At 39.4% G+C, this 27,234-nt stretch overlaps 1 protein-coding gene across 2 annotated transcripts in view; it reads left to right on the top strand.

Annotated features, from left to right (window-relative positions):
- The window catches only part of Nalcn (sodium leak channel, non-selective), a 281,091-nt gene that overhangs the window by 81,770 nt on the left and 172,087 nt on the right, over positions 1-27,234 (top strand). Inside the window, exons 7-9 of one of the 2 annotated variants that reach the window (XM_071610798.1) lie at positions 3,107-3,249; positions 3,375-3,479; positions 10,103-10,189. In XM_071610798.1, the coding sequence (XP_071466899.1) occupies positions 3,107-3,249; positions 3,375-3,479; positions 10,103-10,189 (335 nt within the window). The remainder of the gene's footprint in view (positions 1-3,106; positions 3,250-3,374; positions 3,480-10,102; positions 10,190-27,234) is intronic. The other variant, XM_027938884.2, reaches the window with a different exon arrangement.

Genomic DNA, 27,234 nt, shown 5'->3' with positions numbered 1-27,234 from the left:
GCATGGAGCAGGCAGAGGGCAGGATGTGCCCCGCACTGTCAACAGCTAGCTTCTTTCTCAGGGTTGGCCCCTTGCCACAGAAAATGAGAGGATAATGCATCTGATTTTTGTCCATTTAAACACTGGTTGACCACTGGAAAATCCATTTTCTTTTTCTATGTTTTGCAAAGCCAGGAGCAGAAAACTGATATGGACAGTCCCTCTGGCTCAGTTTCCTCTGTCCGTCCTCAAGGCCTGCTTGTTACCTGGTGCAGTTCATGAGGCCAGGAATTGTTTCCTTCAGGAGTCACCATTTTCCGGCACAGTGTCCTGGCCATATTCCCACAAATGCTGTGTCTCTTTCTGCCAACACACTCTGCTCATCCCACTGCACCGTGGATTTCTACTTCTCCCCCCACCCCCTGTTTTTTCCTTTTTGTCCAATTAGGGAAAACGGAGTTAAAGCTTGACAATCACACATTGCTCATACTGTTTTTTCCATAATTTCAAATAACATCTTCCCTGTAGGTGTAATAAAGAGAAATCTGGGGAGGGAAGAGGAGAATAACTTCCAGTGCTGTTCTCAGGTTTACTCTTATATTAACAATTCCTATAATTCACCAGAAAATGGTCAATTGGCAAAGCTATTAAACTTTAATGGTGGTTCATAATGGATTTCAGCGGCCACTTTTCTGTTTTCATTCAAGAACTTGAAGGAAATAAGGAACAGCAATTATTTGTTTTATGTTAAAATGGTTCTTTATATTCAGCCCACAGAAGCAAGGGGTGCTCACTGTTGGTACACATGATCATTCATGGAAACGGTTTCTTTTCCGTTTGCTGTTGGCATCTTCTTTCTTGTCTGTGCTTCTCTCCCAAACTTTGAAAAGTCATCTTTCTTTCAAGAGTGTCTTGATGTGCTCTAAACTTGGCCATATTCATTCATTCAGATTAATGACCAGAGAAAATGATCTCTTCTTAAAGGTACAGTCTCAAGCAAGATAAAGTACAAAGAGAATGATTAAAAAAAAAAAATGTTTAAATAGGTAACCAGATGAGTGGGTTCAGTTACGGGTCCTACCACTTTCTAGCCTGTGCACCTTCATGAACCAGGGTCTTTCACTTTGCATTTCTGTAGAACGTGATGGATAATATGTGACCTCTTCTGCACCTGCCTCCTACCTGATGAGACAGAGATTTTCTTAGGATATAAGTGTAAGCTGTCAAATGCCAGTTGTTAGGGCAGTGATTCACCAATATTCAAAATGGGATTCTTGAAGTGAGAGTCGATAGAACTCATGTTCTCACTTAGGTGTGGAAGCTGAGAGGTTGGTCTCATAGGAGTAGAAAGCAGAACAGTGTTTACCAAGCCTGGGAAGACGTGGAGGAAGGTGCACAGAGAGAGGACAGGGTGCTTCGGCTATAGCACAGTAGGATGTGTACAGTTGACAACAATTAATTGTATATTTCAAAGTAACTAATAGAGAGGATTTTGAATATTTCACAAAATAACACAAAAACTGATAACTCTGCGGTGATGGATGTGTCTGTTGCCCTGATCTGAATCTTACACACTGCTTGAATATATTGAAATGTCACACTGTACCCTATACATATGTATAATTACTGTGTGTCAATTAAAAATAAAAATATGTAAAGAACAAAAAGGAAAAGCAGAGAGGCAGTTGCTATAGGATGTTCTGTAAAGAGCATCTTAACACACATTAATACATATTAGGCAGTCACCAAATAGGGCCATGCTTTCCTTCTTTCCCTTATCTTTTCTTCCAAGCCTCCTGCTTTCTCACTGTCTGCTTTCATAGCAACTTTGCTGTGCTCCACATGATTGGGTTTTCCTCCATGCTCATGCTAATGTGTGCACAGGCTCAGAAACAGGGAGGTCCACCGAGCCATAGTAACCCCCTCCTTGGTTTGGATATTTGCTCTAGTGCACATTCTGGTTGTGCATTTCCATGGGATCAGAATATGCATGGGTGGGCACTGGCTTATCTTCTATAATAATTTAACTCATTTGTATCAGAATTTATCAATGTCATATGTTTGCCAGTTTTATGAATAACAACATATATTATTAGTCTTATAACCAACCTCAAGTAGGTAATATGTTTTACTTACATGGTAAACAAAAATTTCCTCTTTTATAATAATAAAAGTAATGATATCTGAAATGCCTTAAGCACTCACCTTATACCAAAACCTTGCACAAATTCAGTAATTTATTCCTCACAGACTAGAAGTTATGTGCACAAAGGATGTGAGGCAGTCTGTATCTTGTTGAGATGTGTAGAACCTTGTTCCAGAAAGACTGGGCTAGTTCTACTTCCCTAGTTATTCATTATCTGTACAACCTTGAACAAGTTCCTTAGTCTTTACAAGCTTTTGTTTGTCCACTTATAAAACATCTCATGGTGTTGTGAGGAGAAAACATGTTTTTTTTTTTTCCCTGCATGGTGTTTTATGTTCTCTTAATCAATGTCCAAAAATCTATCTATGCATTTTAAAATTTCTTTGCATTATCAGGAATATTTTCAATGAGACAGTTGTCCCCTCAAATATGAGACACTTTTGATGATTTACCTTTTGGTGTTCAGTAAACATCGTGGAATCTGAACACGAGTTCCTTCAGAGTACTGTCAGCATCCTGAGATACTTTAGTCTCCCATGACAAAGTGATTTCAAATGCAACTCAATTCTCAGATTTATTTCATTTTGGTTAAAACTTTGGTGGGTGATTTTCAACACACTGAAAGTGCTAAACTCAAGTGGAAAGCTTCAATGCTGCACATTTCTTTTTTGTTCTTATCTATACTTGGTTGGAATATTTGTTTCCTTTTCCCCTTTATTAGATGCATTTAACAGCTAGAGACATAATACAAAATTATTTTTCTCACTAAAGACATCGGAATTCCTCTGGCTTGAAGTCAGAAACAACTTTAGCAGAATTCTAAGCAAGGGAATGATGAAATGTCACATGCAGTTTTAATCTGTGTGGAAAAGCTTCTGTCACTGAGAAATGAGCATGGATAAATATTGATTGTTTCTCTGAAGACGTTTTTCTATTTCAAAAGTCAGTGGTACCTCGATGTGCTCTTCTGTCTCCTGGCAGGCACCAGCATCTTCACGGTCTACGAGGCTGCCTCTCAGGAGGGCTGGGTGTTCCTCATGTACAGAGCCATCGACAGCTTCCCCCGCTGGCGTTCCTACTTCTATTTCATCACCCTGATTTTCTTCCTTGCCTGGCTTGTGAAGGTACTGGAACTAATTGTACTAATGAAGTCCCCACGTTGGGCAGGTTCTGTAAGCCTTCTGCGTTTGGTGGCCAGCTGCCCCCTCATAACCAGTGTTGGGTAAACATGGCTTGTCGTTTCTTTCAGAATGTCTTTATCGCCGTCATCATTGAAACATTTGCAGAAATCAGAGTTCAGTTTCAGCAAATGTGGGGATCAAGAAGCAGTACGACCTCCACAGCCACCACACAGGTATGGGATCAGCACGAGGATGTCACTACCCACTGAGACAGGGGCAGAGCCCGTCCTCATCAGTGGAACAAGAGCAAGGTGTGATGGGCTTGAACAACCAGGCACAGTTAGGAAGCTGTTCGAAAACACAGGTGCAGGACCCAAACCCAACAATCGAGTCTGACTTTCTCAGGGATGTTATGATGATGCTTACATATTTTTAGTAGCTCCTTGGGTGATTTAGATACAAAACCCAGATTGCCAACCACATTTATTTTGGACCTTTGATTTGGTTCTGACATCACAAGTCTTCATAGGGCTTGCAGATCCAATATAGCAACTATGGAATTTCCTATTTTTATGAGCATTTATTCATGTAATTGCAAGCCTAGATCATGGCCCTTATGTACAGGATTAGAAGTTTGGGAGTGGAAAATATATTTCATTCAAAACAAAACAATCATAGTGCAATAGAGAATGGAAAAGATCCCTCACCACCAGGCCATGCCTGTGATTTCTGTGGAGTCACTATATATTTGAAAGGATTTACATAAGCACCCCGAGGAGTTGGAGATGGCCTACCATTTCCAATTAATGCAGCAGAGCAGTTAATTACATAAGAGGGCAATTCAGCAATATTTTTTGTCATTATTTGTATTTTTGTTTTGTGTGCTTGTTTTGGTGGTGGTTAGAAAGAGGAAGGGCAAGTTTATGTCTTATGAATCTTCAAAGCACAGAGAGAAAATAAAAATTCCAGAATCAAGAATAAAATGATGTAATCCCTTTTAAGTATTATTTTAATATTAAAGTTTTAAAAAAATATTATAATTCTACTCACTTTTACTAACCTATTAGGACAAAGTATATGAAAGATTCAAGGAACAAATTTTACTCGGAAAACTTTCAGATCAAACTCATAGTTAGAATTATGTGTTTAGATGCTATTCAACATATAAACACGTAGGAAAAACCTTATGATGCTATAGCATCTTTATGATGCTATGGAGTCTAGATTGTTCTGACCATTCATCACAGACAACCATAGTGGTGATGCTATTCAATTTTGGCAAAAACAAAATGCAAAACTGCAAATTTCCTTGAAAGTTTTTTTCAAATGCTGTCTGGGTTTTCCACAAAGGAAAGCCTTCAGGGAATCAACCACATCCAGTTCTTATTTTTTCTCTCCTCTCTTTGCAAACTATGAGGTGTAATAAAGTTCCAAGACCTCTCTGAGGTGATAACCTCTCCAAGGGCATGCCTCCTATCCCAGGCATTGACACCTAATGGCACATGGCACTGTGAACTCAGCACTTGAGGTGCATGCAGAGCCCCTGGAGTATGGCCTAAAATGTCTTTACTCCATATTATGTTGATCAGGTAACTCTGATGGGTAAAATCACAGCTGGAATAGTAATGTTTAGAGGTGCCTCCAAATCAGCCCACGGTTATAGTAGAAAATGAAATGTGAAGACTTTGAACAAAGTTGTACAGAATTATTTCGATGCCAAATTGTACTTAATCAGGATATATAAGTCTGTAATTCGGAGGAAATGCGACTAAAGGTAATCACACAGAGAACTGTGAAAAACCTTCATTAAGAAAAGCGCTGTGACTGAGGACCAGGTTGCTAAGCGACTAAACTCCTGCCAGCATCCTCTGGTGGAAGACCACTTGGGCAGCCTAGCAACAGCCTCAGGCCCCGCCCACCCTCAATCCCCTTTGCCAGAGGCCCCAGGTGCTTTTCTGTGTGTGGAGGAGAGGCAGCATTTTCTGTGATTCTCTTATATTTGTAAAATCTGGCCAAACACTGTTGAGGAGGACGTTGAAAGTGGTTTAAAACACTAAATCACACGTTTCTGATTCTAACAGGATAGTCTAAGGAAATAAAATAAAAGATGGCATTGTAAAGCATGTCACTTTTCAGACTTGAAATCCATTCTTGCCTTTCCCTAGTATGTGAGAATTTGCAGTAATTCCATATGAAGGTCTAAAGGGGTCCTGGGCATGATGGACTTGTTAATGTCTCAAACAATGTAGGCTTCCCATGACAGCCATCCATGTGTGTAGAAACACACACACACACACACACACACACACAGTCATAGGACAAAACCACGGTGTCCTGACATCTTAGGCAGCTGGCTCTGATATGGACCATTTAGAGGCAAAAGGGAATCAATGAAGAGGATTTTTCTCTAAAATAGCAAAGTAACATCTTTAAATTGAATGACTACCACCAAATACCCTTAAGTCATAGCGTAGACCAACTACAGAAAAGTAATGCTGAAGGACTTACGGACATGGTAACATGGTATGTGTCAAGGAAGAAGGAAACGGTGTAGAAATGATCAGATAGGTAATCCTGAGTCGGCCTAAATGTGAGGAGGCTTGTGAGTTTCATACCTGGATAGTTCTTAGCCATAGGTGACTGTGGCCATGTGCCCAGTGATGGACAGACTCCGGGGACTCGTGATAGTCCACACAGAGCTACTCCTACCCAGTGCTGAGGTGGAAGAAGTCTTGGGCGTAGCATCTCTTTAATGCAGACCTTTATCCCTATATGTAGACAGACACCATCCCAATGTCCTCTGACCCACACTGGCTCATGATAGAGAGGAGTCTATCCCAATTGTTTCAGAACAGCAGCGAAAGAGCTGCTAAGCCTTAGTGCCACCCCGGGCTGCTTTTTCTGTTATAGGTAGTGACAAGGACACAAGCAGGCTTCAGGCAGCCAGCACACACCTTACATTTGCAAATGTTAGGTCCAATGGGGATTCTTTTGGGGTTTGGTAAATAAACATTCTGCTTCTGTAAAGAGAGCAATAACTTCTGGGTCTGTTATAATCCTGAACACTCTCACTAACACAAGTTTTTTGAATTGATAATCCCTAATTAAGATAGAAGATGGATAAGAATAGGGTTGGTACAGAATTAAAGAGCACTTTTGAGTTTTTCTTCCTTTGGAATCCCATCAATACTCTTAGAGCATGCCTATAGCAATTTTGCAGTGCAATGCTCAGTAAAAAGGCAGAAAACATAAATGAAAAGATGCATGATCAAACATGGAAAGAATTCTCACCTCCCCAAAAAACACTGTGCATAACTTGATGCTCAAAGATGGTACATTAGAAAAATGTGTTTACTGTAGTACAAGACCGTAGGTTTCCACATGAATGTACATCCTTAAAATATGAGAAAGCAATACACCAAGTGTAATCAGGGAAGGGCTCTCCTGGCAATCAGGAGTTCTGTCCAGTAAGAGGCCACAGGGATGGACCCCTGCACCATTACGGGAAGTCATGTGGAGATCAGATTTAAGGAGGCTGTTGCAGGATTTATTATTGAATAAAGAAATCAAGCCAGGTATCCCCTGTCATTATTTGTGTAATGGTGACGATTACCTATTTTTAAAAATGATTGATTTTGAAAGAATCCAAGCAGCATAAAATTTCAAAATGCATTGTAGACTTTCTCCACGTTGCTCTGCCCACGAGTGGGCGGCGTCTTAGGTTTGGGATTTTAATTCAGTTCTCTAGCTATTCCCTGGGCCACCAGGGTTCCTTCTCTCACAATAAGATGAGAGTAATGATGATATTTTGCCTGTAAAAACAATTCCAGAAGCATTCTTACTTTGCCTGAGAAAACAATTCCAGAAGCATTCTTACTTTGTAAACCAAGTGACGCACTATAAAACTCTAGCAGAGGCAAACGGACACACCTGTGAGAATTGTCCAGGCTGACGTCTTCCTGGTTTCCACATGATTATACAAAAGGGAAAGGGCCATGGAAATCCATATCTGTAATGATTGATGCTATTCCACCAAGTCACACCGTCGTATTACGAGCACTAATAGATACTGAGGGCAGCTCCAGGTACGGTGTAATGACTTTACAGCCCAACGTATTTAATCTTCACAATAACATTGTAAAGTGCGTTCTGCTATTGTTACCACTTTGCAGATTAAAAAGTGACAGGGATTAGAAAGTTAATTAGTTTGCCCAACATTACATAATGGGCAACTGGTAGACCTGGGACTTCAGCCAGGCTACTGAGGTCTCAGAGCCTTCATTTGACTCACTACAAGATCTGACCTCCTTTTAATTTAGCCACTGGAAGCCCTACTGTCAACATGCTGTCTTCATTCTGGCCCCAGGCTAACTTCTCCCAACTGTTGGCTCAGAGGCACTGAATGTGCATTGGAACGTCTTTTCTAGGAAACTGTTGGGCAATATGTATCAGAAGCCTTAAGGATGTATATATGATTTGACCAAGACATTCCACTTCTAGAAATTTGTCCTATGAAGAATTTTGGACAAAGTCCAAGATTTATATTTAAGGTTGTTTATGGAGGCATTTTGGTAAATGAAAAGATTCTGAATATTTAGCAATAAAGTTGTCGATTATAAATTATGATATTGAAATAAATGCAAACCACTAAAATAATGATTGAAGTTTATTGACATGAAGGTCTGCTGAAAGCAAATTAATACAAAAGGAAAAGGATTGTGTGTTTGTAGTCATGTGGCATATGGCACAGCCTCCATTCCCAAATTTACCTCGCAGACTAAAATGGCTGTTGTAGCTCTAACCTTGACATATGTATTCCAGAGAGCAAGAAGGAGAAATATAAGAGAAAAGGGTTTCTGCTTAACTCTTATAGGCCATATGTTGTTAAATGGTCAAGATCAACTTCCAAAAATAGACAAGAAATAAACTTTTTTTTTCCCTCTAGAGGCTTAGTGTACCCATGAAAATTCTGACATTGGAAAACAAGGATAACAGAGAGGGACAGTTGGTAGCTCTCACCACATTCCCACCAAGGACTGGAGTCTCTAAGAATTCCTGGCTTCTGCTAACTAACCCAAGTTCTCTCAAAAATCTTCTGTTGTTACTACATGTTTTTTTATAATTGAGGGACTAGAGAGAAATTGAACATGTTTTCATTTTTTTTTTTACTTTTTATTTCATACAAAGGAATGACCTTGACAGAACTCTTGTACTAACAATTAAATTGACTCATTTGATTTTGGTCTGCTGGAAAAATAATTTAACAAAGAAATTAGTCTTTGACTGATCAAAGCAAATATAAGCCCCAGGGAGGCTTTGTAGTGTAATAAGACAGTATGGAATGTGTCCTCCAAGCAGAGGGCTCTTAGCCAGTGACTGACAAGTGGGCTTTGTCTTTGGTCCTTAAAAGGAGAATCCCAGGATTCCGACAGGAACTTTAGAAGGCATCTTAACAGGTTCGCTTTCCACCCATGTAGTATTCTCAGAAGGAGCCCACTCGGGAAGGATGTGCTTGATTCTACCCCCAAGAACAGCTTTTAAAATGCATCTAAAAGGGAAAGTGAGCACTGTAAATGGACAGCGGAGATAAACAATCTGCAGTGGCATCTCTAGTCAAAGAGGCTGTGTGTAAAAATGGACCTTGATTTTGTCCTTTAAAAACTACATGTACAGCCTGTGAATTTGGGCTTCACTTCTTATACAGAGGACGAGTGTAGTTTCTGCAAATGATCTGCAGACCCTGCTGCTAGGAGTTTGAAATTATGATGATAAATCTTAGGTAATGTCCCTTGCATCATCTCATACAGATTTCCATCAACAATTACCCCTTTCAACACAAGGTCAGACTAACAGGAAGACATAAATAAGGGTGGCAAAGGAAACTGTGTGTGTACCAAACAGTGACCTCAGGCAGGAATGAAACAGTGAATGTTTAGACTTAAGTTTCTTTTAGGAAAATAAAACTTTGCAATTACACCCTGTCCTGTTACCAGCCCTCCTCCTGCCACACAGGCCTAGGGAACTGGGGATACAGTTTGTCAGTGGGAAAATATTTACAAGTGGGGAATGTCTCCCAGCTGGGTGTAATATTAATGGATAAGTAATGGTTGAGATAGTGGCATATGCAGTAAGATATTCAGTCAAGTGAGTGAATTTCAGAATTTAGTAGGTGTGAGTAGCCGGAATTTCAATCACTTACATCTTCTAAGCCAAAGACATTATGTATGCCATTCATAAATATGCACCTGAAGTTTCTAGTGAGCAAATTAGTTATGGCTTAGTTAAAATATTCGCACAAAGTCAACCAAATGACATGCTAGTTTGATACCATTAAAATGATCCCAGTCTCTTTCCCTATGCTACATGCATGCTTCTGATATGATCTACCATGAGAATATCTTTAATTATCCCAGTAAGAAATGTCCACTAAAGATAAAAATCTACCACCTATGGTAAAAAGCATGACATTACACATCATGCTTTAGAATTCTAGCTTGCATTTTCTTCAAGGTCTAATGAATAGTCATCAATAGAATAGGGATAAAATATTTATCAAAGCATTTCTCACGTGAAGAATAGTATTTGAGCAATTAGACACAATGCCTAGGTGAGGTAGAAATGGCCTGAAAAGTAACACATGCTCAATAAAAGGAAGCGATTATCTTGTTCTTGTTATTATCATTATTCACCTAAGTCTTCAGCGTTAAAATGAACATAATTGAAGTGAATCATTTTCTAAATATAAACCTATAAGAACACACATTTCTGATGACATAAACTGTGCAGAAAGTGGGAGACAGAGTTCTTAGTGTTCCATGTTAAGTGTCTCTGACTCACCTCCCTCTTTGTCTTGAAGATGTTCCATGAAGATGCTGCTGGTGGTTGGCAGCTGGTAGCTGTGGATGTCAACAAGCCCCAGGGACGTGCCCCAGCCTGCCTTCAGGTACAGTACAATGCCATTAAAAAAAAAATCACTCAGTGAAGATGTTTGACTTTTTATACAAAGAAATCCAAGCTCTATATTTGCCCAGATTTATGGCCTAGTAGTGGGGGACAGTGCTTCACTCCACCCTGTATTCCCAGGACCTGACATCTTCTAGATACACAAGAGGCATTTGTGAGTTTGACTTTCTTAGATTCCACCTATAAGTAAGCTCATGTAGTATTGGTCTTCCTGTGGCTCGTTTCACTTAGCACAGTGTCCTCTAGGTTCATCCACACTGTTGAAAATGAAAAAATTTCCTTCTTTTCCATGGCTGAATGATGTTCAATGTGGTGTATATACCACATCTTTTTTAACCTTTATGAAATACATAATAAATCATTGTAAATTATAGTCACCCTACTGTATTCTAGAATGCTAGAAGTTCTTTTCTGCTATCTAATTATATATTTGCAACTCATGATACAACCACCATTTATACCTCTTTACTACTATCCTTCCTACCCTCTAATGAACACTATTCTACTCTTTACTTTTATGCAGTCTACATTTTTTAGCTTTCACATATGAAAGAAATAATATGCTAATATTCTTCTGTGCCTTACTTATTTCACTTAACATTATGTCCTGCAGTTCCATCCACATTACCATAAATGACAGGATTTCATTTTTTTTGTGACTGAGTAATATTCCATTCTGTATCTTGGCTATTGTGAATATTGCTGCTGTAAACAGGGGAGTACCAGTATTTCTGATATGTGGGTTTCATTCCCTTTACATAGAAATGCTGTGGTGGGATGACAGAATCAGGCGGCAGTTCCATTTTTAATATTCTGTGGAATCTTCTCCATGTTTTCTGCAATGTCTGTATCAATTTATGTTCCCACCAGTAGTGTACAAGTGTCCCCTTTTCTCCATATTGTCACCAACATATATCTTTTGTAATTTTTGACAATCATCATTCTAACAAGCATGAGATGTGTGTCATTTGGTTTTAATCTGCATTCCCTGGTAGTAGTAACGGTCAGCACCTATTCATGTTGGCTGTTCATATGTCTTCTTTGGATAAATGTCTTCAGAGGTTCTTTACTCATTTTAAAAGCAGGTTATCTGTATTTTTGCTCTTTCGTTGCATGAGTTCCTTAGATATTTTGGATTTTATTCCCTTTACAGCCCAAGATTTGAAAATATTGTCTTCTATTCTGTACCTTACCTTCCCATTTTGCTGTTGGTTATTATTTTCTATCGGTTAAAAGGATGAAGGTGAAAGGGGAATGATTGTCCATGTATATTGATAATATTGTCACTATTTTGTGATATCCTTTTGTCCTGTTTTTGATGGTGACAACACTGCTAATATACAACTACTGCAATTACATCCACTACTATTCCTACTAATATTCATAACAATAATAACAATGATAGCAGTAGCTGCTTTCTTAAAAAGCACTTTCGCTAACATCCTTCATTAATCCATCCTCTGGTATTTACTGAACCCCAGGATGCGCTAGATACCAAGACAGACCTGAACCAGACAAGCACTATCCCTACCCTCATGGAGCTTACAGTGTGCTTGAGGGTGGGTGGAAAAAAGCATGTTGGACTGGCAATTACAAGAGCAATGCGGTTTTTGAAAAATGTAACACTAGACATTATGGGACTGTATAGTTTGGAAACCTCTGTTTTCATCTTAGACATCAAGTAAAGTCCTTATGAGGTAGTAATGTTTAAACAAAGACCAAGAGAATGAAGAAGGAAGTGACTAACAAGGAGGTTCACTACAACCCTGCGATGCAGAAAGAGTGGCATGCATATCTCATTTCCAAAGAAGGAAGTGAGTATTCAGAGGACCGAGGCAAGTCTCTTGAAGTTATACCTCCATCAAATGGAGAAGGCCAGACTAGCTGGATCTTCTGGTTCCCGGTCCCTTGTTTTATTCAAAAGAAGAAACATGAAGAAGATCACAGGTTTGTGATAGAAATAAACTATCAGAGCTACTTCAAGTACCAAATCAGAGTCACAGGGGACCCAAAATCTACTCAATGCTTGTGAATTGATACCTTGAGGTTGCAATCCAGAATTAGAAGGCAAGTCAGCCTCCGTGTCAGGATGATTTGAAAATGGAAAGGGACAGATAGTGATGGAAACACAGAGCAAGATCACAGTGAAAGGCGCCATGGTTCAGATGTTGGGCTTGTGTGGAGCTTCAGCCTCGGACAGACTGTACATGGGGCATGCTGTGAACAGAGCAACATATTGATGAGTTTTCTGAATGTGAGTCCCAGGGTTAGAAATAGGGAGGAAGTCAGGTGATGCAGTAGGAAGGAAGATCCTTCATATCTTTGGTCCGAAAGCAGGCTTTACAGAGGAGCCCATGCTCAGGAAGAGTGTGGATGATAAATGAGATGGCCAGGGATGGGGGTCTGTTTTGGTAGGCAGGAACTGAGAATAGAGAGCACATTTCCAAGCCTGAACCAAAATTAATAATTAGTTAATAAATAAGTAAATGAAAAGAACTCAGTAAGCAATATATTTAAGAGAAAATGGTTGTGAAATGCTTGCTGGCTTCTACTAATGATGGCTGTCATAAAAAATAGCAGGAAATGTGGGATGCATTGGACAAAATCGTGCATGTATAAATTTACTACAGTGAATTCCACCTTTGGGTATATCTATAAAGCATAAGTTAAAAATCAATCAATAAATGAGTGGAAGGTAGACCAGTAGAACAGGGGATGGAGAGCAGGGAGAAGGAAGAGGAGACGGAAATGCGGAGTTGTGCTGGGTACTGAAATGGAGTAACTTAAATCCCATGCATGTGTGGTTATGTCAAAATGAACCCAGCTATTACCTACAACTCTAATGCACCAAAATAAGGAAAAAAATACAGAAAATCTTTCATCTGAAGCATCCACTCACTGTTGTGGGCTCTAGTAACAGCTCACCCCTAAGGACAAACAGTGGCACATGCTTCTTCTTTTTATCTTTAAAGCAAGCAAAATGTGACAATGTTCTCATTATTAAACGTTAACTCTAGAAAACCTAAACAGAAAGAGCTGCCCTTCCAACCTGTCCTCTCACCTTCCTCCCTGGGGGTCAAAGGTGAGTCCCTTCTTCCCAGCTGCGCGGTTCTGCCTCAGGGGAGAGGTCGTCCTCCCACGGGGTCTCCTCTTGCCCAACACCTTTTCACACTCAGCTCAAGGTCATCTTTGTCCTCCCCAAACAGGTCAGGGACCTGGCTTACTTGTCTCCATTTCATCCTGTACTTGTCTTTGGTGCTTCTGACCATTTTTTAAAAACACAAATTAATGGTTTAACTAAATATTTAATGTCTGTCTGTCCGACCAGGGGAAACTCCATGACAGTAGAGGATGTACCCTCCAAGGTCATTGCCAGCACTGTGCCCTACACGTGGCATCTACCCCCCTGGGTTCATCAGTCAGGAGAAGGACCTGCCAGGGCAGTGACGCGCCTTGTCTGACTTCTCGCGAGCTCTTGGCTTCTTTAAAGTGCCTGTTGGACTTCTCGCGAGAAGTTGCTCTTCTCCCACCCACCTTTGGCCTTGGCTAGAAGTCGAATGGATTGTGTCAATAGCGACCCTTGCAACAAAAAGCTTTTGTTTCCCTGTGCAAGTCACTGCGGTCCAATAGGGGCAACTCGGGAGTTTGTTCCTGGGAAGTCTCTAGGTCGCATGGCTTTGGGTAACTTTGGAGAGTTTGCCAGCAAGTTCCTTCTAAAACGTGGGGCAAGAGCCCTGATAGGACCTTCGGCCTGGCTTCTCTTCAGTGTCTGTCCTCTTCAGCATGTGACATGAATAGGCCTGTGCTTGGAAATGTGGGCTTAGGAACAACACAGCTGAAAGGAACCCAAACCCATCATCTTAATAAAAAACAAGACAAACAAACAAAAAAGTTTATTGGAATTCATTCGAACAGCTACAATTAAATCGAGTTGGTAATTTTGTAGCTGTTGAAATATATTAGAAAAATGAATCAACAATATCTGAGAGATGACAGACTTCCTCTTTGACTCTCAAGAATTTTTTCTTTTGTCTTTAGAGTGAAATTTTTAAAAACTGACCCGAAGTATCATAAACAGTATTTTACATGAAAATCTACATATTGTATTCTTCTTATCAAGCAGAAAGATCTGGTAAAACAGGACTCTCATTTCCACCCACCAGCATTTACTAGAACTGGGTGGTGGCTGCCACATTTACCTAGCATAGCATCTCCATATGATTATAATTATGCCCATAATTTCCCAACTCTCCATATTTTGTCCAGAGACTATAACTGAATGCTTTGTCATACAGATGTCTTCACAGTTAAAATATATATAGATATAGATAGATATAAATAGATAAATATAGATTTTTTCTTGTTTTCCATGACTATGACTCTATGGGAGAAAAATAAATAAATTCATAAATACATAAGGGTTTAGAAGCATGCAGAAATGCATGAGAAGAGGGTGTTTCAAGAGCACCCTGTGTTTACAGAACACAGTAAGAAATGATCCTGATCCTTTGTAGAGGCAAGAGCTGTCCCTCTGTGTTTGATACATCACTTGGGGCCTGCTTTTCTCACAATATTACCTGATGGATTCCAGGGGGACATTTGTTTGGGTGGCCTATGAAATAAGTTATAACAATATGACTTTCGATCACACTGAAAGATGGTTTTATAAAAAAATCATTCAAAATAACCTTTTTGAATTTTATGTTTTGAAAGTTTCAAATTTTTAAATTCATAGCTCAGTATAAATGAAGACTGGCTCAAATTCCCCTGGAAGATAAAAGACATTAAAAAAAAATCATCCCTCTCTTCTTTCAGTATAAATTGCTCTGGATTCACTTTTTTTCATTGGTATTATATTTTTCATTTTCTTTTCAGCTTTCTCTGTCCTTGTCAGAGAAAGTTTATTGGTTTGAACATCTGTCTGCCCCACCAACTATGAGTAATTAGGTAATTTGATAAAATAAGATGAATTGATGTGGCTTAATTTTCCCCACACCCTGCCAAATTAAATACATGGTATAATTAATGTTTCTGTGATGTTGGATGTTTTATGCATAATAGTTTTTTCCTCTCTCTCTTTTATTCTTTTTCTCTTTTAGGAATTGATCAATAAATCTATTAGAATTTTATATATTCCAGTGAGCAGTGATTAGGATATTCAAATGAATTAGAGCATGTAGTAAATCTTCTACAGAATAATAGGCTCTATAGAGCCATTTGAGGATGAAAAAAAAATAGGCCCTTCTCATCTTTAATTTTAAACTATACAAATCCATTCTGTGTTCCTAGACACAAAATATGATTATAATTATGTCCATAATTGTAATTATAGTGGACTCATGCAGGCCTGCTAGGAAAGGATTCAATTTGGTACCCTTAGAGTGGTCTTTTCTATTTTTATAGTAGGTGAAAATACGTGTACTCATAAGCTTAACTGCAAAATCCCCAATATTGCCCTCCTTGGCAATATTGTTGGCCTTGCCAGACTGTGGTGAACTCTCTAATGCCATTTGTTGAAAATTTTTGTCCAGTAAACTTAATATCAATTATGTTCATTTTGCTAGAACATTGCTCATGTCTGTCCAATATTAGTGGAATTCATGCCATGTTTAACAAGGCTAAGTTTAATGGTACACTTAGTCATGATAAACATGTGCAATCCCTAATAAACTCTGTGGGCCCTGGACACTCCCTGCCCTTCATCCTGCCTGGATGTCTTTCTGCTTCTGTCTCCATGGCCCTGTGCATTGCTGATCTGCTCAACGCCTATAACCTCCCCTTCCTGTCTCTGGTTCAAGCTACAGGAAATGATGGTTGGTAGTGAGAAGGAAAAGCATTGTTTTGTGGATGAGCTGCGCCCCATGACTGAGTTTTTCCTCCTTTGTATGCTATGACTGCCCCAAACACACATTTCCTGACATGACTTCCTTTGGCCACCTCTTCTTCCCCAGCTACAGACATCCTTCTCCTCTTCCTCTCAAGTGATACCCAGGACAGCATTTTCTTTGAGGGAGAAGAAATTATGCTATTTCAGCCTCTTAGGAGAACTGGGGACAAACATATTTCAGCTCTGCTACTTATTATTGGTATGACCTTGGACATATTTATGCAAAATAAGGAGAAAAATACCCCCTTCCTGGGTTTGAGAGGACTGAGTGTGTTTTAGTTAAGAATTGTTTAGTTGTAAGGAGAAGACCTCATGCTTACAAAGAGCATGTCAGCCTCCCAGGTGACACTTTCTGAGACTTTCTCTCCCTCCAGTTGGGCCACCTGATTTCTAATCTCTGTTCCTGGGCTTCTGTCTCTAATTTCTCACCCTGAATGTTCAGACTTGACTCTGGTGGCTCTTGTGCATTACCCAAACATGGCTGATTTAGACTGAGTTGGGAGCCTCTCAGTCAAGGCTCCAATGAGACTCACCAGAAGACTTCCAGAGGAAAAGGGAGACTGGGAGGGAATACAGTGGTCTTACAGAAGGTCAGCAAAGTAGGAAACATTGGTCAAAGTAGCTGGTCATGAGTACTAAACAGAAGCAGCAGGGCCACTGAAACAAAGTGCATTTGCCCCTCAGAACCCTGAGGATTGGTTTCAAGACCCCCATGGTCAGATCTGTGGATGCTGAAATCCCTGACATACAATTGCACAGTATTTGCACATAATATATGTAAATACCCTCCTATATGCTTTAAATCATCTCTTGGTGACCTATACTACCTAACACAATATGAATAGTTGTTTTACCATATTATTTAGGGAATAATGACAAGGAAAAAGTCTCCAGTTGTTCAGTATAGATGCAGTATTTGTTTTCATCCATAGTTGGTTGAATCCACAAATGCATAACCTAGATATACAAAGGACCTAGCATATTAGGTGTGCCTACAGCATAAACCCAAAGTAACCTGAAGCCTCCCTTCTTAATCCTCCGTGAAAACCTTGCCCCATCTCTGTCTGGAGCCATGACTTCGCTGTCCTCATCAGCATCATGGAGTGACTGAAGAGGGACATTCCTCTGTGATAACAGGAAGTACTGAGATGACCTCAGAAGTTGTAACTCAGGCCTAGTTTTCTCTACCAAAAGTTTGCATCTTATTAAGGGCTAACTAGGCTATTACTGCCTAATCTAAATCACAGACCACCCATACAACAGTTTCTTTAGGGCACTATAAAATAGTTTCCATTACTTAGAAACGAACACTTTGTAAATCGATGCTATTTCACAATATATTAATTCATTTCCTTGCATTAATGAATGTGTATGTGATCACACACACACACACACACACACACACACACACACACACACACACTGTTGGAAAGGAAATAAGTAAGTAGAAGAAGGGAACCAGGGATAAGGAGGAGGGGAAGGATAGGCAAGGTATGGGCAATGAAATTGACCAAGTTATATGTTTATATGAACATCACAATGAATCTCACTATTATATATAAGTATAATGTAACAATAAAAGCTTAACTGCCTGTAATCCCTGTGGCTCAGAAGGCTGAGGCAGGAGGATCGCGAGTTCAAAGCCAGCCTCAGCAACAACAACGTGCTAAGCAACTCAGTGAGACCCTGTCTCTAAATAAAATACAAAATAGGGCTGGGGATGTAGATCAGTGGTTGAGTGCCCCTGAGTTCAATCTCTAGTACTCCCCCACCCAAATAAATAAATAAATAAAAGCTTAACTAAAATATATATTATAAAATAATATAGAAACTCAGGTGTGAAAAACATATGCATCTATTAGAAATAATAATTGCTATCATTTATTGACCACTCACTGTGAGTAGCACATTGTTTTATAGGTTTTATTAAGTTATTTAGTGCACACAATAACACCATGACTATAGGTACTAGTGTGATTTCTGTTTTACAGATGAGGAAATGGACACCCAGAGAATAAAATTAGCCTGATGAAGATCACGCAGCTGGTTAGGGACTAGGAGTTTCATCTCAGGCGGTCTATCTTTTTAACCACTTCATTTTTAACCTTGTATATTATTCTACTATAAAAATATATGATCAGTAGCTGGATGTGGTGGCACATGTCTGTAATCCCAGCAACTTGGAAGGCTAAGAGAGGAAGATGACAAGTTAGATGCCAGTCTCAGAAGCTTAGGGAGACACTTTAATTAAAAAGTAAAAAGGACTGGGTTCATCCCAATACTAGAGTATTTTAATATTTCCCATTGTTTTACATCCTTGTCCTTGTTATCAGACATACAGACGTTTAACTTGATGACATGAAATGGTATCTCACAATGTTAAATTTCTGTCTCTCTGATTACAGCCTATAAGTGTTAGGCATTTTTTCATGTATTTATAGACCACTTATGAATTTTTGTAGCTACACAAGCATTCTATAGATTGCTTATTTATGTCATTTGCCCACTTACCTGCTAAATATTCTAAATGACTTTTTTTGAAATTCTGTATATGTCTAAGGGATATATTGCTTCTATCTAATTAAGAAGACATTACAATGTCATATATAATACAAATACAAAACATTCATGGTCGACATGCAAATGCATAATTTGCACCTCCAGCATCTACTTCTTTTGTGTAGTAATACCAAAACATTTAGAAAGTTCTTTGAATGTGTGCCTGGGCGTGCATCTCAGAAAACTGCAAAGTTCTAATTGACTCTTAGCGTGGACCCAGCCAGTTATGTAGCTATTTAAATGCTGCTTTTGTATAAGCAGGCTCTGTGTGAAGGGGTCACTCTAATGCATGATAAATAGAACTCAATTAAACGGGAACCTCATTCCTCAGCTGCTGCTGTGACAAGCCATTTTCCCCCTGCCTCTCAGGTGGGAGTTTTCATCTCTTGACAATTTGACAGATGTGGCTGCACACTTGGAGCCATCTTCCAACACAGGCTCAGTGGTGTATTATCATAAAGAAAGTCTGACAAGAAAATGAAAGTATACGTGAGACCCGCAAGCTCCTGCGCAATTCTCCCGGCCACCTCCCATTGCGCACCTCCCCGTAAAGAACAGAGGTAGCAGGCTCTTACTGTAAGTAGGTCAAATTGTGGCAAAATTATTACTGTGGCGTTTTAATGCTTTCTGAGGAAATTTCCATTGAAGCTGAAGATGGGGAAGAGGTGGGCTGTGTATTTCAAGGGATGAAGTGACATCCTGGGCTCTTCTTAAAACGTCTGTCTTCTTAATGAACCTTCCCACGAACTGGCAGATCGCTTCAAGAATTGATGGAGCCCACGAGAATTTTAGGCTCTTTCCAAAAGCTGATTTCTATACTCACCATCTAGGGTGAGAAGAGAGCGTGGGGGGAGAGCTCAGGGGACAATTCGCTTCATCTCTCACAGCCTCGGTTTTCTCACTTGAAAAATAGGGATGATGGTGTACTCCAGGTGGTGTGAGTATTGGAACCCGTGCCCAGAAAATGCCCGGCCCAGGGCGGGAAGAGGCGGGCCTCTCTGTCTGCAGATAGCTTGCTATCAAGGCTCCTTCCGTCCTGTTCCCCTGCCCCGGGCCTTCAGCTCCTGTGCAGAAAGTGAGGTCTCACACAGGTCCCCAGTCCCAGCCCTGCTTTCTTTTCTGCATGGTAGAGTGTATTTTTTTTCCTTTTTTTTTTTTTTTTTTTGCCCCCAAATTTATTTAGTTATTTAAATTGAAGGACAAAGTAGCATGTGTTTATCACGTACAGCATATGGCCCGGAAGCACAGGTACTCGGTGGAATGGGCGTGGTCTCGCATATGCAGCTCATTTATGGTGAGGACACTGGACGTCCACTCTTCCTCCAAAAGGCAGTGTGTCCTCTTTAACTGCAGTCACCCCACCGCTCAGTGACACCCTGAACTTACTCCTCCGATCCAGCTGTAATTTTGTATCTTTTGACCAACATCTAAGTGTCCAGCAGGCGCCTGTCCCCCCATTATCACAGGTACATCACCCCTGTGGCAGCAGAACTTAGCACCCCTCTCCGCCCTGCCCCTGAGCATGAGAAACCAGATGTTCCCTGCATTTCCAGAAGTTTGCAAACCAATGTAAAGCCTCTGTCTCTGTCCTCTCCCAATCCCATCTGTCTGCAATTCTGTCATGAATTCAGTCCTCCAGATTTCTTTTTTTTTTAAATCATCTTCCCCATTCCATCCTAATGGCCCTATCCTCAAAATCAGGTCCAAGAAAAATCTCTCAACATTGTGGCCTCTGATCTTTGATTCTATTTGGTCACTTTCTTCTCTGTTGGCTCCATTATCCCTTTCACACGATTGGCACTTGGCAAATCCTTTTTGGATTGCATGTGATTCAACACGTACATGGCAGACACGGACCCTCCCCCTCCCCTAGGGCAGGTGCCACACGACTGCCCCCATAAACACACATGCACAGTTTTCAATAGAACATAAAGCAGTTGGCTTGGAGGAAAAGTCCGGGTGGAGTAATACTGGTGTGTTTTAATTTCCCTGTTCCACTACCCTTTTTCTAAATAGGGGAAACATGGCAGAAAAATATTGAAGAACTAATGGTTTGATTTTTATTATTATTATTCATGTCTAGCAAAATAATCAAGGTCAACACTTCATTATTCAAAAGCCAAGATTTCAGCATTTTCATTCCTTCTTCTTTTTTTTTTTTTCCAAATGCCAGTAATGAAGTCATGTGGGGACACTGAGTTTTAATCCTTAAATTATAGTTGAGCTAATTGAAAGGTTTTATACAGGACTTCATTTACTTCTCCTTTCTTCCTCTAATCCATAAATGTGTGGCTTTAAAGTATGAGGAAACGAGAGAGATTAAGCAGTGTTCTGTATGATGGTTTGAATTTTGAATATCCATTATGGCATTGTAGACTGGAAAATGCATGTTGTCCTAAATTGAAGCTTTCAGAAAATTCACCATGGTTTAAATCAATTCAAACAGATGATTTTATTGGGCAGGTAATAGGAAAAGTTTCATTTTAAATATTCCTTACTTCTGCTAATGTATCCAGATCTCGGCAGTCTTAATGACAGTCTTTCTGTGCCTAGAGATGGCTTTTGTGTGCTTTGAGTGCTCAGTGAGGCATCAGATCTCTGTGAGTGCTGGGGCTTTGTGGGTCCTGATGAGTCTGAAGAGGAGAACGGGACCAGATCTATGTGGTCCAGCCTAGAATAACACAGCTAAGCACCTTTGAAAAGCCCACATGTGCTCTTCCCTCCCTGCAAGGGTCATTGTTTAGGATTAGAAAAGAGTTTCTCAGTACCCCCCGCAGAGGAGACCACTGCTTCACAGAGGTGCCAGAGGAGCTGGGGCAGCTAGAAGGTTAACAACCAAGTGATGTGGGTTGTGACCACTGAGCCACATCCCCACCCCCACCCCCATTTAATTTTTGTTTAATTTTAATTTGAGAATGGCTCTTGCTAAGTTGCTTAGGGCCTTGCTAAGTTGCCAAGGTTAACTTTGAACTTGCAATCCTCCTGCCTCAGCCTCACAGGCTACTGGGATTACAGGCATGCACCATCATGCCCGGCTAAGCAGATAACTAATTTTTGCTCATGAGTTTGTGGATTGACTGAATGAACAGCTCCGCCAATCTGAGCCTGTCTCAGCTGATCATAACCAAACTTGCACAGGCATGGTCAGCTACTCAGTCAGCTCACATCTCTGCTTCTGGGCTTTGCTGGATGTCTAAATGGGTGAAAAGGATGCTGGGGTCCATGATCGCCATACATTAGGTGAGGCCACTCTATCAGTGGGATAGCTCAGGTTCCCAGCAGCAGCAAGAGGTAAGTTCTAACGCAGGAGTAGTTTCCAAGTCTCTGCTTACTCCTCTTCACTGTTGTCTCACTCACCAAATAAATCACATGACTGAGTTCATGTGACTCTGTCCTTGTGGAGGACAGAGCCAAGGTGTGGATACAGGTAGGTAGGTTCAACGGGAGGCCATCAGGCTCTTCTGCACAGACTAAAAGAGTCTTGAAAATCACTGGCTGAGAATAATAATCAGCCAGCCTAGCAGTACTTCCCTTCCACTGGGCGTGGACTTCTTCTAGTTTGTGTGGTAGGGTCGGGAGCTGGTAATGGAAGTATATTCAGAGTACTAAATATTTGTCAATTTGTAACTTAATATCTAGCCTCTGACAGAGTCGAGGGAAAGCTACACTCACCTTGGCCAAGACTGAAAAGGTGTTATGGAACTCCTCTTTCTTCTCCTTACAATTTGATGTCCAGATGTCAGGGTCTTACACAGCTTTCTCTTCCAAGAAAAAAGAGCAACTCCTTTTAGTGTGTCACAGCTGGGAGGGGGAAGTAGGTATGAGGGACTCCCAGTGCCCTTGTGGGGAGTTACTTGTGGGTCTCTTTCATCCTGCCTCTCCAAGGACAGACAGGTGGGAGTCTCTGAAGATATCCATTGGTCAGTTTTAGTACTGATGCAAACATATTACCTTATAATACAAATTCTTATATTGGGCAGAATGACTTTGTATACTGATTGAAGAAACAATGAATATCCAGATGTCTTCTAAATAAGGATGCACCATTTGCAAATGGAAGATGTATTTTAGGTTTTGTGCATTTGGTTTTTTACATGTTTATGTCTTGCTCTTATACTCCTGGCTCACATGCAAGATGGTTTTAAAAACTGCACCTTATAATTACATTGTTTTCCCAATATGATTATTTTGAAATCTTATTAGAACATAACTTTTAGCACATGACTGATGTGATGTTCTATGGATGATTTTTTTTTTTTGATTAAGATAAGGTATTTTATTCATTCAAGCCAATTGAAAGAAAGATTCAGTTTCTGAGCTGTACTATTATCCATAATATCCATTATCCTAAGTTGTATTTATTGTGGCCTCTATGACCACAATATTGGTGTGCCTTCAGAATCTTTAAGCCATTATTTCATTAAAAGAACTACATGAGAAATTTAACAGAAAGAGCTCCTATGAAGTGCTCAAACATTTATGCCACTGAAAATGAGATTAATTTAGGTTTCTTGAATGTCTAAGGATTTTCATGTCCATTTCAAGATGAGCTAGTTACCTCTTCCACTTGATATCCTGTGTTATACCTTCTCTCTTTCCTCCAGATAGACTGACTGTATCTCTGCCTTTACTTCCACTGAGCATTTTCTAATTCAGTATTTGTAAGAGTTATGGAATGAATGTAAAATGACTGCCATGGGCTTGGCTCTTTACTAAATAGTCTCATTTACATTTATGTTACAGCCTAGAAACATAGATGTTATCACAAGCCCATTCCTAAGTGAAAAATCTGTCACAGAGAGGTTGAATCAGGCTCTGAACCAAGATTTAAACTCAATCTGTCTTCAAAACTGACCCTGTTACACCAGGATGATCTTTTGTTTTTCTACAAAAAATGGATTATCTTAGCTTTTAAGTAAAAGTTTCATGTACTTCTACCTTCTCTTCAACCTTAAATTTGGCGAGGAAACTGCTTCTCATTTGTTTTAATATCTAAAGTACTGCTAAGTGCTCTTGACCTCTCAGTAGAAGGCAACAGAGCACCTGCTCTGGCCCCACACCATCTGAGACCACTTTCGAATTCTGTGATCTTGGAAGCTTTGCATCCTTTCCAAGAGGTGGTAAATTATCTATCCAGAAGGATTGTTGAGGATTAAATTATGTTATTACACCTACATGCAATATACTTGGCATGAAGGAAACATTCCTTCCCTTTTTGACACTGTATCTTGTTGGTGTCAATTTTAATTGTGTGAAGAGCCCTGTCTATGTTTGGCTTCAATGTCACAGTCTTTGAGGGTTTAGGATTCAGAACTAATATAAAAAATATGACCCTTCTTGTTCTTCTGCTTGAGATTGGACTCAGAATCATTGTTTCAGATCCATTGCCTCATCAGGCTTTCTGACGTGAAGCAAGATGAGAAGTCTAGTTGGCATAATGTGTTTTACTTTTGCTAGTAATAAATTTTACAGTGACCCCTACTGGCATGTGTCTTAGGTGAAACCTTTTGGCCAGTAGTATTTTTTAGCCGTGGGTACTCCTGTATAATTATTTGCATGCATTTGAGTTGGGGTCTGTCAAAATCACTGACAGGGCTGTATGCTTTCCCACTGCTGCACTAACAAACTCCCACAAACTTAGACTTAAAACAACACAAATTTGTCATCTTACAATTCTTGTTTAGGTGAAAAGCAAGGTATCAATACTGAATTACTTTTCAGATATCCTAGAGAAAACACTGTTTCCTTGACTTGTTCTAATATAGTGCTACAATAGTCTGGTCAGTATTTTTTATAGTATATTTCAGTCATTATAGGCTTTTGGAATCATGAATTTGTGAAGTTGTAAATAATTTTACGTCATGCAGTTTATCCTCTGACTCAAAGGTATCACCTACAACAGTAATTACCAAACTTGAAAATGCATGTGAATCACCTGGCAAACCTTATTAGACATGCAAATTTGAATTCAGTAGGTCTGGGATGGGCCCTGAAATCCTGCATTTCTATTAACCTCCCAAAATACTGCTAGTCTGGGAACCACACTTGAGTAGCAATGCTCTAGAGCATTCCTGACAGATTTTGCTGCCTTGGGGCTGATTCTATTATAGTCTCTTTTTTTGTATTTTGGTAATCCCAACTGTCAAATACACAAATAAGTAGTTCTTGGATCAAAGCCAAACTAAAAACATATTCAGCACTTGTCTAATGTTTTTAAAGATGTAAGCTAAAATAACATTGCAATTGAAGGGAACTTTTTAAAAAATTTAATGCATATGAAGGATCTTAAAAGCCTTATATTAAATATATAAATATGAATATATATACATACATATTTATGTGTGCACATAGACACATATACATATATGTATGTGTGCTTCTCTATATAGATAGATTCTACATTTATATTAAATAATGCAATTATGGAAATCTCAAGTTATAAAATATTGCATGGCACTAATTTAACTTTAACATTTTCCTTTACCTTAATTTTTCTTGAAGAAAATACAAGTTGAAGGTACAAATTTGGACTATCCTAAAGACAGAGGCACAAGTATGGAATGTAACTGGCCCATTTGCATGGAGACTGGTAGCTAGTTCCAAACATCAGTTCAGTTGAATTGCATCCAAGTGGTCCATGTCAGTAGCATTAGCGTTAAAGCTGGAGTTGCTGATTTTAGTACTTAAATTTAGCTACTGAACATACTTATCACCTTAATTCTTATTTAATATTTGAAAGTTATTACTTTGGAGGAAGTCAGCTAAGCAATGGTGATTATAGCATATCAAAATCCATTGTAAGTGATTATTTTAATGACTCTGTACCAACAGGGACACGTAGACATTCAGACAAAAAACAAGCTAATTATAATGACAGCACCAAAGTGAAGCTGTGACAGATACAAAACCAATTTAAAAGTTTTTTTGACAGCCATGGCTAAAAGCTTTGTTTGGACCTTTCAGTAATAACAGTTTACTTAAGACATAAATTCACAGCTAAGGAAAATAGAAAGAGAAAGTTGTGGCTTTCCTGTCAGGCAGATAAAATGGAAATCAGTTGAAATGTTTTTAATAGAACATTATGTTGAAAAGAGTATAGAAAAGGAATAATAGTTATAGAATTTAACTCTCACAATGCAAAGAAAGACTAAATAACAATAAAAATTCTAATGAGAATAGAAACTTGCCAAGTGATTTGCTTATCTATATTATGAAGGTCAATAATTCCTGCAAGTAAATTGATGTGCATGTTGATTGACAGTTCTGGAATTTGATTTTGTATTACCTATAGTATAAAGTCAAAGTGAATATAAGAACACATTAATAGAAATGATGATACAAAGGCTCATTAAAAAACAACTTTTCCAGTGGCTCTGGCATCTCTCAAATTATTAGACCTTTATCACCTTTATTTTATCTCCCTTGGTTCTGGACTCACTCAAATGAGCAGTATAATCAATTCTTTGACCTTGAGCTCTTAATTTTTTATTCCTGATAGAAAAATACCTGATTCACAGAATGCATTTCTTTTTCCCTGCAAACCTTTAAGAGAACACTTGTAATGTGCAGGAAATATTGTAAGCACTTTACAAACATCGATTCATTTAAAGCAATAATGACCCTCTGAAGTAGGCACCATTATGTCCAGTTTCCTGAGGAGAAGAACAAGTCACAAAGAGGTGTGATTAATCTGCCCAGGGGGACAACAATGGAGTTTCAGCTCTAGACAATTCAGTCCAGAGCCAGTGCTATTAATAAATACTGTGGGACAATGAAGACCCCAGAGTATCTGTAGGTGCCTGGAGACAGTGGCTGTGCTTGGAGGAGGAAGTCCCGTTCACAGGTGGTGCTTCAGTTACACTCTTTTAGTTGCTAAGACAGGAATTTTCAGGGACAATCAAAGGTAAAGAGATTCTTCCAAACTCATCCTATGAAGCCAGTATCACCCTGATGCCAAAACCAGACAAAGAAAACATCAGACCAATATCCTTGATGAACATAGACGCTAAAATTCTTAATAAAATACTGGCAAATTGCATACAAAACACATTTAAAAAATAGTGCACTGTGATCAAGTGGGGTTCATCTCAAGGATGCAAGGTTCAATATGTGGAAATCAATAAATGTAATTCATCACATAAGTAGACTTAAAAACAAGAATCATATAATCATCTCAATAGATGCAGAAAAGGCACTTTTCATGTTCAAAACACTAGCAAAGTAGGGATAGAAAGAATATACTTCAACATTGTATAAAGCTATATATGAGAAATCCTAGGCCAACATCACTCTGTCCAAGAGTCTGGGAAAGAACAGGGACCTCATGAAGAGGGTATGGTAGCACTTTTCCTGCTCAGGGACATGGACATGGCTCTGTAGTATCTGTAGTGTCTCCTCAGTGCTTTCTATGGGCAGCGTTTTCCTCCTCCCACTGTCCACAGCCTTCATTTTCTACTTCCGTTTAGATACTCTCCACTGCAGAGCTGGGTCTAATACCAAGATAGATTTTGAACAAATAAGTGCAGAGCCTGGCTCTACTGGTACTTGATGTGTGATCTTGGGCAAAAAAAAAAAAAAAA

Source organism: Marmota flaviventris, chromosome 4, assembly GCF_047511675.1.
Source record: "Marmota flaviventris isolate mMarFla1 chromosome 4, mMarFla1.hap1, whole genome shotgun sequence".
Classification (NCBI taxonomy): domain Eukaryota; kingdom Metazoa; phylum Chordata; class Mammalia; order Rodentia; family Sciuridae; genus Marmota; species Marmota flaviventris.
This window is presented reverse-complemented; position numbering and strand designations above follow the sequence as displayed.